At 38.1% G+C, this 15,914-nt stretch overlaps 1 protein-coding gene across 3 annotated transcripts; it reads left to right on the top strand.

The window, feature by feature from the left end:
- Positions 1 to 1,799: 1,799 nt before the first annotated feature.
- On the top strand, positions 1,800 to 13,552 carry LOC116168851 (sphingomyelin phosphodiesterase-like). Of its 3 annotated transcripts, none has more exons than XM_031484841.1 (13): positions 1,800 to 2,108; positions 2,162 to 2,243; positions 2,295 to 2,459; positions 2,503 to 2,630; positions 2,681 to 2,829; positions 7,526 to 7,601; positions 12,045 to 12,217; positions 12,280 to 12,474; positions 12,527 to 12,627; positions 12,681 to 12,833; positions 12,885 to 12,994; positions 13,044 to 13,234; positions 13,287 to 13,552. In XM_031484841.1, exons 1-13 carry the CDS (start codon positions 2,043 to 2,045, stop codon positions 13,390 to 13,392), a joined length of 1,695 nt encoding a protein of 564 aa, XP_031340701.1. In that variant the 5' UTR covers positions 1,800 to 2,042; the 3' UTR covers positions 13,393 to 13,552. The 3 variants fall into 3 exon arrangements, with proteins under 3 accessions (XP_031340701.1, XP_031340700.1, XP_031340702.1); XM_031484840.1 differs by having other exon boundaries at positions 1,802 to 2,111; XM_031484842.1 differs by lacking the exon at positions 1,800 to 2,108 and having other exon boundaries at positions 2,162 to 2,248.
- Positions 13,553 to 15,914: the final 2,362 nt, after the last annotated feature.

The following is a 15,914-nucleotide window of genomic DNA, read 5'->3' as shown; positions in this document are numbered from 1 at the left end:
TTTGCTTATGCACTTACTGAATTCAATCACTTGTACCTCTAACCTTTGTTGGTATTGGCAATCATGTTTCATTGTCGGTAGGGCTGTCTCTGTATTATACATAATTGCATGTGTCCCACTATTTGGGTATCGTGCTTTTTAGTCACTCTCAATTATTGCATTGCATTTTATATAATTGTTTATTTGGGCTGTGAGTAATCAAGAGGGAAGTGTGCTTATTTACAGGGGATCGAGTTATTCAAGTTTATACGGGCCTTGGTGAACCTAACACTAACATTTTCACTCGTTCCGAAACCCAACAACTTTAGCCCACGTCTACAGGCACCCCACTGGGCCTGGGTAATCCTACCGTCCGGCGAGGCATATTTAATATCTCTTAGTTTTGTCTGATGTATGTGTTGTAATACCTGGGGAATGGCTCGATTCCATTTTGGTTAATCATAGCATGTATGTAGTACCGGGTGATTCATTAGAAGTGAGGACAATTTGAATTTCCCGCAAATCAAAAAAATTATGAAGTTGGTACTAACTGATGATCATTTATTTAATTGCAGTGGTGTATCATCATGCTTTCAGTAAATCGTTTTCTTATTTATAATCTACAAATACTGCTTCTGTTTTACCACAAATCATAAACTAACACTAGACACAGTCACGTTTCTTACATATTTTAGTGCATCAGCTCTAAAAATTGTTCAAAATGGAGAAAGTAATAAACCGCAAATGGCACACAACAATTAACGGCGACACTGGTTTCTTAAATGACAGTCATGACAGATAAAAATTACTAACGAAATTCAAACCGTCAATCTAATAATGCAAAAAATACTAAAACCTTACGCGCGAAATTCAAGCGTTCATCACTTCTAATGAATCACCCGGTATTTACCCCGGTTTCGAGAGGACTCAAAAGTGCTGCTGTACATTAGATATTAGCTGTAGACTTTGTTCATCATAGGACTACTCCGAATTAGGTTTTCCTGTAGGTTTCCTAATTCGTAAGTAAATGCCGGAGTCGTATAGAACCACTTAAGGCCCTTAGAACTCAGTTACTACACAACGTAGGTGTCCTACATGACGATCACGATCTTAGTGCACTTGGAGTGGCCCCCGAGTGACAGATTCTCGCGGGTAACTTAAGCGAGAATATTCAAATAGGTACCTATCCATGTTAGTTTGGATTTGAAATTAAGCAACAAATTACTACAAAATGTAAGTGTTCACTACAAACCCAGACCTGGCACTGGGAAACAATTAAATGCACTTGCACACTTGAGAATCCACAATGCACTAAACATCGAATCATATATGCTGTTGGATGTAGTCTTCTAAGGCCTCTTGGGTAACCCACCTCAAAATTGGATTACATAACAGGAATTTGTGCTGTTATAAGATAAAACTGTACATCGGTTGATAAGGAGGAAATGTGGGCAAAGTAATTTGTGACCTCTAACCTTGTGTTGAGGCTTCCGTCATCTACGATATCAACGCCTAAATTTCTTCACGTCCGTAAACATGTTATCATAACAGAATAGTGAATGAAAATTGCGCCAGGCTATCCGCAGTTCTCCTTACGTCCATTTCTCCCAGTCACAGTTCAATGAACACGAGGAGCTGTGCAATTCTAGAAAACTGCTAAACACGTTGCGCAGTGCGTACGACATCGTGTTGATAAGTTGAGAATTGAATTTCGATATCTTACTACGATTATTCAAATTACACAACAGTATCGTCACACTCCTTGCAGATATTAACGTTTAATACAAAAGACACTATGGCCTGACCTCCGTACCCCAGTATCTAAAAACAGCTAAATTTGGGTAATAAGGTCATTATGATGCGTTTCTTCATAGAGTAAACAACGTTATTTACTCTATGGTTTCTTACACTTATATCGCAAAGGGTTATTTTAAAACATTGATAGTAGCGATTTTTTAATCCGCGCGTGTCAAATATTGTGTGTAGTCAATGAGCAAACTGGCTTTTGCAATTTCATCTGTTTATTCAAATTCATCACTTCTCTTGAAAGGTACTTACTTTTGATGGGGAGATTTATATCGTACATACTTTTACACCTATTAATCGTGTGCGCCGATACAGAGGGAAGCGTGGTGAGCTGCAACTAATATTGGATAGACTGCTAAGTAACTTCGATTTTTAGACAAATGGCGAGAAGACAGGATCTAAACCAACCATTTATGAGACTGTAGATTCCGTTGTCAGCTGCTCGGTTTGCCAAATGCGTGAGGTTTAAAGGCATTACCTTTTTCTTTAAATTGCACGTTCTTTTGTAGTGGTTGGTATGGTTCACGCAGCTGCGAAATCAAACCTGCCTTTGTTCCTTGCGGAACTTCAATTTGTAGCCATTTGTAAATTTGTGCAAAACTCAGAGGTATGCAAAGGGATCTTTGATACATTTATACCCCACGTGTTACCGGCTTTCAAGCAAGTTCAAATAGGTAAACTGTTAAACATCTTCCATTTCTCAAATGTGCATATTAGGACCAGAAGAAATTTGCAGTATGCTTATCGAAGAATGTCCGCAAATCACTATACCTTCGCATGAGTGGACAGTTAAACTGCCGAACGTATCTAAGTCACTACCGCAAAAGCGCCATACTTTCCAGAAGGTACCTACACTGAGTACTCACTTAATTTTCTATTAAAATGAAGATTTTAGAGTAGTAAACCCATTAAAGTGTTACAAATAAATGACATTCACCTGGATCTAGAGTATGCTGTTGGGAGTGTAAGTAATTGCGGTGAGCCACACTGTTGCCGCAACTTTTCAACTGAAAGCATTTTTGCAACAAAAATTCCAGCGGGAAGGTACGTATTTGTGACATCTAATAGGCATAGATCAACGCATAAATTTGTAATCGAGTGGAAAATGCTCGCACTTATCTTTGAACTACTAAAAACAAGTATAAATAGTGCACAACTCTCGTGCAGATAAAGCCCATTTTTTAAAACCGAAATAGCTTCGTAAATGGTTGATGCGTTATAAGGTAGTAGCATGCTATGCTATTTAGTTATCGATGTTTTCTTTCTTGTAATAAAGGTGCGTACTCATTTGGAACAAAATGCCCCGAACGAACCAAACGCGCCGCGCGCGCTGAATAGGTTCCGATAAACATTTTGCGGGGGAAATTTGTGCTCTTTGTAGAGTTTGCGGTATTTTCTGCGTTCCCATCAAATCTGGAAAATGTTTGGCGCATTCTATTCTGTTTGTGTCAACGTATTGACGACAAATTTGTTGCAGCGCGCGCGGCACGTTTGGTTCATTGGAGGCTTTTTGTTGCAAGTGAATAGGTACACACCTTAAAGTAGGGAAGCTAGCTCGAAATCCACTGAACGAGAGTGATCAAAATTTTAACCGGTGGAGTTCTACCTTGGCCTAACCTACTTGCGGTACCAATTTGAAATAGTTGTTTTTTTGAGAAAATAAGTTATACATTAAATGAAAACTTTGATAAGAGCTCTTAAAAAAATATTAAAAGAAATCGCGAACATTTGATAACTCCGTAAAAAACAATTTCATTTTTCATGAATTTTCTACGGATATAACTAGGTAACGGTTGTATGAATGAAGTTGATTGTCTGTACAGACTATTAGTAGGTATGTACAATTGACTTGACGGTTTTTCTTTTTTAAATTTTTTCTCTAATATTATATGATTATTTTATTTTCTTGTTATTATAAGATATCTTATAATTAGAGAAAAAATTGAAAAAAGAAATACTGTCCTAGTCATTGGCAGTACCTACCATTAGTCTGTAAAAAAAGCAGCTTCATTCATCCAACTGTAACCTAGATATATGTCTGTAGAAAGTTCGTGAAAAAACCGACCAAGAATTGTTTTTTACGGAGTTATCAAATGTTCACGATTTTTTAAAACATTTTTTAAGAGCTATTATCAACATTTTCTTTTGGTGTATAACCAAAGAGTAAGGGTACTCTTTGGTATAACTTATATCTTCTCAAAAAACAACCATTTTAAATTGTGTACCGCAAGAAGTAGCGCATCAGCGCCTTAAGTCAACCTGAGGCAGCAGACGGTCGATTTTAGCATATTCGGATAGGCCAAAGTAGAACTCCATCGGTTAAAATTTTGATCACTCTCGTTCAGTGGATCTCAAGCTAGCTCCTCTACTATTAGATGATTAATGAGGAGACTTCACCAACAGATATGTCTCCTCTAGACAATGCATTTTGCATTTGTGGGTAGATGTATTTCTTCCAGATGTCCCAATCGCCCTTTGTGAGTACCATCCTCCTACAATCTGTTTTTGAGATACAAGCAATTATTTATATCCGATCGCGATAAGCAGTTGAGGAGGAGGCTATGGTTGGTACAAATAAATTCTATTTGTTTAGACCTTTCATTAGACTACCATGAAGGGAAAAACCAGCCCCCCCCCCATCCTCTCTTTTGATTAGGAGTCTGAAAGTAGGGCGATAGTTGGTAGGAAACAGTTCCATTTGCTTGCTGAGACCTTTAATTAGAATCCCACCGACTCTCTACTTATCTTTAGAAAGGAGTCGTGCAGGAAAGTTATAGTCTGTACAAACCAATACCTTTTATTAGAATACCATGAAGGGTAGAAACGAGCGTTTGTCCCCCCCCCTCCATTTTCAAAAATATTGTACTTGTCACCACTAAAGGCATGCGTATGCAAATTTTAGACAAGTAGTTGGTTGTCGTATGTAAATGTTATGCACGTTTTACATTCACAAACAGCACCTCAGGAAGTAATTCAGGGGTGGGGTTGGGGTGTGGGCTTAAGAAAGCGAAATTTGATGGCCGTCTAGCACACCTTCAAGATATAGTCTACGTATTGCAAACAATTCCAGGACTCTAGAACCATTCCCCTAAATGTAGTTCAAAACCGCAGCAGTTGGTCCGCACGGACGGACCGACAAAACGCAAACAATAGCAGAATTTTTTAATTCTTGAAAGCCCCCATTTTAATTATCCCCAACGTAACCTTTTTCACTAACCACCTGTGGAATTTAAATGTACAGTACATAGTAACGTAACTCATAATCCCACACGAACGACATTGTAACTAATGGATAACATCTACATACGCCCTCTAAATTCATAAAAATCCATCCGGCCGTTTAGGAGTTCCATCACAAAACATACATACCTACAGAAGAATTTTATATACTTACAGTGAATTTTTTTAAATGCGAACATAGGTGTTTGCATGCAATGTAATTTCCCTATGTTCGTTTTAAAAAAAAACACATCAATCTATTGAGTAGTTCAAATGAGTAGTAGATACAATTGACAGCTGTCACATTTTTAAAAATACCGCCGTCCAATTTAATTACGAAGTCGGTTAGGTTATTGCTTAGAATGTCAAGGAGGACACTTCGAACATTTATTGTAATTGTTTTCGGTATTTATTTTCTTATTTTCTTCATTTATGTATTGAATAGATCAAATTAGTAGAATGCTAGGGGCACATGACCTACAAATAATTGAAGGTTGGTTCACAATGAGTTGTGGTGTCAGTGCGTGGCCTGTGAGGTCAAGTTTTCGTAAGTTTAAGAAAAATGTATCCTAAAGTTGCTATGCCCTCACATGGCTTCTTTAAAAAAATCTTACCGAGTGCTCTTCATCATAAAGACTATTAGAGTTGCTGTTCAGTTCATAGTCACACAAGTTGCGCGATTTGGGAATGTGAATCGCGCACACCTCATAGATTGATGTGTTTTTTTTTTAATCGAACATAGGGAAATTACATTGCATGCAAACTCCTATGTTCGAATTTAAAAAAAACTCACTGTATATAAAGATTATAAATTAAACGAATACGATTACGCTTATATGATATTATGTAGTTAAGTAGTTTTGTCAATTTATCAACAATATCTGATACTTTTATCAACTACAATAATTATAAAATAAACAAAAAGGCGATCAAAAAGGTAAAGTAATATCAATTTGTTTTGGACCAATTATTATGTGTCTAATGAGCTCGATGAGTTGGACTGGGTCAAGCATAGAGTGACGCGGTGACCCGGTGACCCAGTGACCCAGCTTGACCCGGTGACCCAGTTTGACCCAGTTTGACCCTGTAGGACAGCAATTATTAAATATTAAAGCAAACATCACATTCGATCAAACTAGGTTATGGGTCAAATTGGGTCCCCGGGTGGAATTGGGTCGCTGGGTGAAACTGAGTCAAACCGGGTCACTGGGTCAAACTGGGTCACTGGGCCAAACTGGATCACTGGGTCTAACTGAAGAGAGTATGACGTGACCCAGCGACCCAGTGATCCAGTTTAATTCAGTGACCCAGGTGACCCAGTTGAACCAGTGACCCAGTCCAACTCTGAATTAATGACTACACGTTTCTGTTAATGAGGTCAAAACTTCTATCGCGAATATCTCGAGGACGGAATCTTGATAGTCAGTACTCAAGCGAAAGTGATTGATAGGTCTTCCTGAGACATACAACGATAACACATTCGACCTGATCTGATAAAAATTGTAACAGAGTATTTGGGAGTGTACTCACAAAGGGGAAGGGGAATCCGCTTCTCTTTATTTTTACTATTGTCATTTTGAATTTCCATTTACGGATAACATTTCATAGAAAAATCTCCTCCTGAAAATCGTATGCGATTCTATATATATCTTGTTATATCTTGTGTTTACCTACTTTTTCAAGGAACCTTGATTGGGATTGGTTGTCTTAACTCATCTAAAACAGTAAGTTGGCAATAGCGCAATTTAAAAAAAAAGAAGAAAAAGGATTTCGCCTTAATGCGAGTCACTTTAGCGCATTTTTCATGAATTGATCAGAACTTTCGGAAAGATCATGTATTGCTGGCCCATGTGGCGCAGTTCAGTTGAAGCTGAACTGTGGTGCTAAGGGTCCCTGGTTCGAATACGGGTTCGGGCATGGATATTTGTAAATGTATAGTGGGTGGGGTTGGTAGAACAGCCTTGGCTGAAACCCCGGCCACTCAAAAATAAAGGTAAAATAAATAAAAATAAATAAATAAAAATGTAACGGACTATTTATGTGCGCAAAGGAAAATAAATGATGGCATACATATTCTTAAAAATAATAAATTTAGCATTGAGCAGCCTCCGCATGCACACATCTAATTATTACAACATGCGATATGCTTGTCTTTCCTAGAAGCATCTGTGGTTAAAATTTGAAAAACAGATCACCATAAGCGTTCCATAAGTAAGAAAGTTGACATTGCGCACCCTGCGCATGCGCATACTAATCGTCACGCCTTTAATTGATTGAGGTGCAAGAGCTACGCTACGCTACCGAAAACGAAATCTTGAAAACTGTAAGAGTAGTTAAGACCTCGAACGGACGGACGGACCGACAGAGTCGCCATTTGAATATTTTATATTCAAAGCTGACAGTTAATCAACCAAATCGACTTAGTCAATAACTCGTAATTTTGAAAAATGTTCTAAAACAAGAATTAAGTACATTAGTATGATCTTTGTCTATATTAACTTCTTGACTTTAAATATTACAGATGGGGAGATTATCGATGTGATATACCGCTGGAAACGTTAGAATACTTCCTTGAATCTATTGCAAAACAACATCCGGTAAGTTGCTTATATTCTATAAGGGGGTGATTCCTATAGTACCTGCCACCGTTTGGGAGCGTGTAGGTGGTGCGTAGGGGAGTATTTTGATATAGGACACTTGGGGTCGGAAATCTAAAATAAGGGTGCCAGAGCCAAATTTACCTTCTGGAATTTCGCGCCTGTAGGTAGGCAACCCAACCGGCCGGCGGTGCACACGGAGCGATCTCAGGCGGCGATGTGTGGCTGACACTTGATCAGAATTTTGTTTAAACCCACGAAATCCCGTCTGCAACGACGCGTATCAAGTGAATAAACACTATGGCAATAGTATAATAATAGTTGGCTAGATGTAGGAAGTGCATTGAGAACAACGGTGGCCACGTTGAACACTTGTAAACGTTATTGCTTTTGACTGTCGTTTTCCCTCCTTCCCTCCCATGTCGCTTCCTCGCGCTAACTCGCTCTGCATCGCTCCGCGCGAAACGTCGGTCGGTTGGGTTGCCTACATACAGGCGTGAAATTCCAGAAGATAAATTTGGTTCTGGCGCCCTTATTTTAGATTTCCGACCCCAAGTGTCCTATATCAAAATACTCCCCTAGGCACCCCCTATACGCTCCCAAACGGTGGCAGGTACTATAGGAATCACCCTGTATACAAACTTAGTATAATTTTTCACTACATGGCGATATGGGTACAAAAAACTACAGTAACTCGATAGAAACATACAGTGTGGTCACACAATGGTGTTGGTCGTTTGAGATCCACCATGTTTGAACCATATCAGGGGTTGGAACCGGAACCGGAAAGAGCTGGTACCGGACCGGAACATTTTGCGTAAGATAAAAAAAGCTTTTATTTTAAGTGTAAACTTTGCCGTGCTGCGATTCGGACAACATGATTAACAAGCTCCTAGCGAGTTTATAATTTCGAGGTGTCTGTCCGTCAGACAGACGGGCGCTGTCTGTCCGTTAGCACCATATCACGATAACGAATGTACCGATTGCGATAAAATTTTACAGGTGTATTTTTTATCAAATTTGTAGATAGGAGTTCGTGAATTGGCAATGTAGACCAAAAAATAAGGAAGGCCCTTTTGACATCTCCGTTAGTTATAAACCGAATTGTTTGAAAGTCAATATGGCCATAGTCTTAACCATATAATACGCAATACCAAAAGTTGAGCCTAATCAATTCAACATTCACTGTGCCCTTTTCGCATCTTGGCCATTTATGAGTCGAATTGCAAACTTTCTTATTTGTCAATGAAATTTCATAAATTTGCACTTGGACTAAAAGCAAATAACGGCAGTTTCACAATTTAGTTCTGCGCATGCGCAGTGCTAACTTTCTTATTTATGGAAGCGTTTAAATGAAATTTGATACATATGCAATTGGAATAAAACCAAATCTAACTCCATGTTCAAACTTTCGTTTTGCGGATGCTATAGTATAGACATACCCAGTAACTATCGTTAGAGTCGGTAGAAATGTACTGGGGAAAGACTGCATCAGTCAAAAGTAGTGGATCGTAAAATAACGATTTATAAGTTACATAAAAAACTGTTATATTACGCGTAACCTACAAGAGGTCGTTTTTTTATGTAATTTATGCCTTTTATGAAATTTACGTAACTTACGTTTTTTTACTTAAAAAACCGTAATTTTTGTACCTATTTGATACATTTTGATCGGTACTACCACAGACCATCAACGGTACTACCAACGTACACGATTCACCGTTGAATCTAGTTTGGTTTAATGAAGATGATACAGCATCTAATTCGCGATCTGGAACCTCTTCTTCCAAACGACGCGTGTTGGCGAAATATCTACTACTTGGGTATTTTATTTAATACACCAAGATATATAATTTAACAAGTGTTTTTGTTTTCAAACACTAACAAAATTCAAAAAGGTTTATGGAATATAAAAAAAAAACATAAAAAACATAAATGACAGGTAATTTTACAAAAATAATTGTAAATTACGTAAAAACATAAATTACTGGTAATTTTACTGTAAAATTGCGTTTTTTTAAAAAAAAAATGTTAAGTTACATAAATTACATAAAATACCATAAAAACATAACAATTGGTAATTTCAGTGTGCGTTTACAATGAACGTATACGTAAGAAATACATAAAACGTAAAAATTGTTTCAAAGTTACGTACGGTAAAATATCATACTACTTGTAGTATGATCTTTGGTTTATTGCAAACAGCCAAGTAAATTTACGGAAACCATACGGATATGTACGAGTTACGGTTTATGATATATTTACGTATACGTTCATTGTAAACGCACACTTACACGTCATATTACGCACTTAAAAAAAACGTGTAATTTCACATCACTAGTCAAAAGTCTCCCTTTTGTTCAGAGTGCCAATTTAGAATTTTGCTGAAAACGCCGAACCGGAACCCATGCTGGAACCCTTAAAAATAATTCTATCTAAGTAGTGCGAAACCGGAACTTATATTTCATATGGATTCCAACCCCTGAAGCAAATATACCTAAGTGGTAGAAAGTATAACTTGTAAACCAAGCTGATGAACTCATCTTGGAAACAATTGTGGTAATGATATTGCAACAATAGCAAAATCTACCCATTCGGTTAAACCAGTCAGTTTCTGGGTGGTAAGTAATTTGTAATGGTCACCTACTTTTCTCAGGTTAGTCGTGTGGCGCGATGTATAAAATTCTTCTTGAAAACTTCGTGTTTTTCTCCTTTCGTTTTCAGTACGTTACCTACCTTCCACACTTTACTTCCCACGGTAGCTCAGATAAAAAGAGGTTAAGAAGATGAAGTAGTTGAATAGCTTTTTGGTTCAATGATAATCTTATTACACTTATTTTTCTGTTTTTCTGCTTTTAATTGTTACTCTACTAATTTTGCGTATACTCATTATTTACAATTTGGTTCTAAAACAACTAGACCGTACCCCGAAATCATTTACCAAAATGCGTCTATTAGCACCTAGTACGAATCTCTGTTTTCGCTTCGTGTGCCAGACTTCCAATTAAGCTACATTTTGTCCCACACTTCCACCTCATGATACATTTTTACATATACACAAATTTTCCCCAGACCAGAAGTAAAAATCAATTACTTTAAATTGACAATTCAACTCATGTATAAAAAATCGCATAAGCCGCAGTGAAATTGTCACTTTGACAGCGGCAAAAGTTACCTGCAACTTTTCCAGCGACAAATGCACTAGTGGTTTTTTCACTTATTCATTTTCGAACCAATTATCGCATTATCCTTTCCCATATGACTAGTTTGACGTCTGTCAGTAATTGATTAGTTATGTGAATTTCTTGTTCGTTAAATTGTCCTGCCGAATTACACTCGAGGTTGTATTTAAACCGAGTAAATTTGTGTTGTTGCAATTCAAATCTGTTGCCTTTTAGCAATTGAACTCGAAAAACTGTCAACCTAAAAATGCTCCACCTGCGGTGTCGCATTTTTATTAGTTGACAGTTTTTCTCGTCTAATTGCTAGGCAACAGATTTTCATTACCTAAACAACCCAAATTTACTCGGTAAAATACAAACCTCTTGTGCAATTATAAGTGAAAAAAACGTAGCCCGTTACAAAACTCAGTTGTAAATCAGACGATTAGGGACCTCTCACCTCAATGCATTCGAAAGGCAGCGACTTTGAAGGATGGCAAATTTGCAAAACTTCTTACACTTGAACAGAGGTCGAATGGTCTTTGTCATCCTGCGGATTATGGGTCTACAAACTAAATAATTTTTGATTTAACAAACTACCCTTGCTTTTGAACCGTTAGCCTAGGGAATGCAATCCCGCAGCAAAATCTCAATCCCGGTATTTGCGGGATTGTTAGATGTTAATCCCGCGGGATCCCGGTATTAATCTTTAAATAAATTGACAAATAAGCAATTCTGTGCGATTAACTTCTGTATTAAAATAAATCGCTAATTATCACAATATTTAACAAAAAAGTACCTTCAGCCTAACTTTGAGCTCAAAAAACCTCACCTGTAAAGCACAAAAATGTGAACTTCTAAAGGGCCTCAAAAATCATAGTACATTTTTAACGAAAAAATATTTAAAAAATAACTTCTCCGTTTTGCGTTTCATTACCAAAGTAAACAGAGTCGACCCTTGGTCGACAAATTCCTTAAATCCCGCGGATCCCGCTTCATTTATGTGCGGGATTAATCCCGCAAAAATGCTGCGGGATCTCAGTATTTCGGGATCCCGCGATCCCGGTATTGCATTCCCTACGTGAGCCTGAAAGGATATCCTTGCAATTAATTTCGCAGTCTACCACCTGACGGTTAATTTTCAAGGGTACTACTGGATGTAATTTCTCGAAGAATCGGCCCAAAAACTACTACAGTCATAGTCCACTGTTTATGCCTAATATGGTTGGCACCCATTATGAGAGTTTCTTTTTCATTGAATAGTAACCTTTTTATGTTTTAGGATATCGCCTACATTATGTGGTTGGGTGATATTGTGCCTCGTGATATTTGGAGGCAAACAAAATTGAGACAGATAGTTCCGCATAGGCGAGGAATTTCTGTTTTGAAGCGTATTTTCCCAAACATGTTGATCTTACCAACCATTGGAAACCATGATACCGCACCAGATGGATGGTAAGACCATGCATTTTAAATTGTGCTTCCTTTTTACAATAGTAAAAGGTTTATGTCTTCAGCTATCCCCCACCATGGGTAAGTGACCCTAAATTTTCTATTTCGTGGTTATCTAAGAAACTGGTGAAATTTTGGATGGATTGGATACCTTCGTCACAAAAACGAAACGTGTTGCATGGCGCATACTACAGCATCCATCCCCGGCCTGGTCTCAGGGTACTCTCTTTGAATACCAATTATTGTCACTGTCGGAATTGGTACGAAACTAAACCGGCCTAGTGTTTCATTTTGGTATTTGTGAAATTGTAGGTGGCTTTACATAAACAGTATTGATCCAGCCGAACAACTCGAATGGTTAGTAAATGAGCTGCATAAGGCGGAGATAAGTGGAGAAAGAGTACACATTATAGGTATTGTGGTGCTGGTGCGATCAATGACATTTCTCAGGTAATCTTTGAACTAGGTCACATGCCACCCGGAGATAAGGATTGCTTACGAGTGTGGTCGAGGAACTACTATGACATTGTAACCAGATACGAAAATATTATTACAGCCCAGTTCTTCGGTCACACTCATACTGATGGATTTCAAGTATTCTACGACAGCAAAAATCACAGTAATTATAGAGACTAGTGTGAATTGTACATAAAAAAACAGGATTATTTAGGTCGCCCGGTGAATGTAGCGTACATTGGATCATCCGTAACGCCCTCTGATAACGTAAACCCAAGTTACAGGATCTATTACTTTGATGGTGGCGATAGTGGCAGCTCATGGGTAACTATCCCTCCTATCTCCTTCACGCCCTTTAAACACTTTGATGTAGAAAGTAATGGATTACGAAACTTGGACCCTCGATTTGGATAAGGCGAATAGGAATCCACAACACTCTCCAGAGGTATTCAAGCTGTATTCGGCGAAAGAGGCTTACGGCCTGGAAAACTTAGATCCTACGGAATGGAGCAATTTAATTTATCGAATGCAAGAGGATCCTGAACTTTTCGAGAAGTTCTATAGGTATTATAATGTCGTATCGCTTATCGAAGTAACTAACGTTGTTTAAATTTAGGAACCATTTCACAGATAGTCCAATGCGCGAAACTTACGACGCAAGAGACAAAATGCGACTATTATGCGAGTTAAAATCAGCAAAAAGTAGAGTCGGTTATTTATGAGTTTTGTGACGATCTCGCTACATAAGTATGTAGATTAGGTATAAGTGGAAAATTTACGTTAATAGGAAATTAAATTATTACTCGATATAATATCTTGCAAGGCCAACTTGGCTAATAGCCGAACCAGAATAAAACATCACAAATAAATTTATTTGCACTACCAATTTCCTTCATTTGCCGGAACCTACTACAACCGTCAAGTCGACTGACTAGGCTAGGTTGCCGAATCAAGTAACCCCCCCCCCCCCCCCCCCGAATAAACAAGCAGAGGATTAGACCAGGTATATAGCGCATTCAAAACTTTTCGAGTCGTCATTTGAACAGACTTGGAAACCATCGAGAAGTTCTCAATGGGAAAGTGTAGGAAGGCTAGCGAAAACTTAAAAGCAATATATCCGTCGATAGGGTCAAAACTTAAAATCCCTATATCGCGAAAATGGAGTGCCGAAAGAGGACAATCTATAAGCGAAAATGAAAAGTCTGGTCGAGATTATCTGTCGATGAGGTTTTAACTTCAAATCCGGATATCTTTAACGGAGTGTCGCTAGAGGGTACTGTCAAAGGGAATATGGAAGGTCTGGACGACACGTATCTGTGGGTGAGGTCAAAATTTTAAATCCGAATATCTTGAAAACCGACGAAACTGATAAACTCCAAAAAATCGCCAATTAAAAATGAAAGTTTCTTACAAATAAATGCGTAGATTGTGTTGGGTGCAGAATTTAGCCGCCTTTAATATACCTTCTTTATTTTGTTTATTATGTATACATACATTATGGTAGCGAACGGAATGATAAGAATAAAATACTTTCCCAGTTCCTATAAGTTGTTTGTTTTCCTCTTTCAGTTATCCATGAACGCTTATTGTTTGGTCAGTTTGGAAAAAAAATTATTCCGCTACAGTAGTTTCAAGAAAGCATTTCTGACACATGTGATTCAAGTGCAAAGAAAATTGAATTGTAATTTCACACTACTGACGACTCTCATATATACAGGGTGTTTCTAAATACATATTATGTATATACGAAAGGGGCTAATTCTTTGACTTATTTTATGACTAAAAGTTCATATAAAGATAGACACGCAAACGCTTCGTTCCCGAACCACAGGGTGTTATAATTTTACACTGTACAAAGTATACACTCTACAATCTAATCCTTTAGTTTATAAACATGTAAGATACAATTTTTACAATCTAACAGCACCTCACCGAAACACAGTTCAGGGGTAGCAAATGGAACATGACTCCTGAAAAAACATCACCCTGTAGTTTCTCATTACCATTGACAAGATTCAATTCGATTCTCCTCTTTTATATGTAAGAATATGTGAACCAAATTTGGTTAAAATCGGTTCAACCGTTTCGCCGGAAATGATAGTACAGACCGATTGACAGACATACAGACCGATAGACCTACAAACCGACCGACATCATCAAGATTTTGTTAAATTTGGATTATTGGTGCTTCAAGACATATAGGTATTTCCGTCAAAAAAATGGGGGGTCATTTTTTATCCCAATGTTACGTGCGGGTCGCAGAAATGGGAGGCGCAAATTTTTGGAACATTTGGCAGCCCAAACGAAGCATTTTGGTAAGTTTAATTGGAAAACGTTCTTGTGTTTTGTACCGACCGATCTTTTAACGGACTTAATTGTTACACTTCACATATACGAGGTGGACTCAATAATTAACGAGACAAATTACTACTGCTGGAAAACGCCTGAATTGATCCACATGGAACTTTCAGGACGTAAAGTTGGCAACCTTGCGATGACATGTGATCAGCTGTTCGATCATATTATGTAAACATAACCTCAAATTTATTCAGTTAACGATGGCGAGTTCGATCAAGATTTGCACTGTGGAAGAACAACGTGCCGTGATCAGATTTTTAGTTGCGGAAGGCGAGTAAAATGTACGAAATAATTTGAAAAGCCTACGGAGATAATTGTTTGAGTCGTTCGAACGTTTATAAGTAGGTAGAACAGTTTCAAATTGGCTGTACAAAAGTTTCTGACGAGCAACGCTCTGGACGACCGGTCAAAGACGGGACTTCCTCTCTTCAATCTCGGGTTGACGCGACAATCCGAGACAATAGGCGTACCACTGTCCATAACATTATTCACAATAAGTTGCAGTACAAGAAAACATGTGCGAGGTGGGTGCCCAGACAACTCACGGATGTTCACAAAGAAACCCAGCTTCGAATCAGTCAAAGGCGAAAAACCGGTATTCGATTGAAGGAGAATGTTTTTTTAAATGAATTACGGGTGATTAAACGTGGATCCATCACTGTGAACCAGAGTCAAAACGACCGAGCCTTGAGTGGAGGCATACGACTTCTAAGGGCCCAGCCATCAGAATGTTATGCCAAATTAGCAGAAAGATAGAACAAGTGTAGGTATAAGTGCTGCTGGGGGCTATGTATTTAGTGACCCTCATAGTTTTCACACTAAATTCAGTTACTGGAACCTGCTACGGGGGTTCCTTCTGGACTTGAAAATTACCATCGGTTCCGCC

Source organism: Photinus pyralis, unplaced genomic scaffold, assembly GCF_008802855.1.
Source record: "Photinus pyralis isolate 1611_PpyrPB1 unplaced genomic scaffold, Ppyr1.3 Ppyr1.4_LG4, whole genome shotgun sequence".
Lineage (NCBI taxonomy): Eukaryota > Metazoa > Arthropoda > Insecta > Coleoptera > Lampyridae > Photinus > Photinus pyralis.
Note: the sequence above shows the minus strand (reverse complement) of the source record. Positions and strands in the feature narration are given on the sequence as shown.

What these genes read in the sequence shown, in the direction of transcription:
- LOC116168851 (XM_031484840.1), top strand. Translation starts at nt 2,043, where the DNA reads ATGGGGAGATTTATATCGTACATACTTTTACACCTATTAATCGTGTGC. An exon ending in CTACGACAGCAAAAATCACA is followed by an intron (nt 12,834 to 12,884) that starts GTAATTATAGAG and finishes AGGATTATTTAG; the next exon opens with GTCGCCCGGTGAATGTAGCG. An exon ending in CTTTTCGAGAAGTTCTATAG is followed by an intron (nt 13,235 to 13,286) that starts GTATTATAATGT and finishes GTTTAAATTTAG; the next exon opens with GAACCATTTCACAGATAGTC.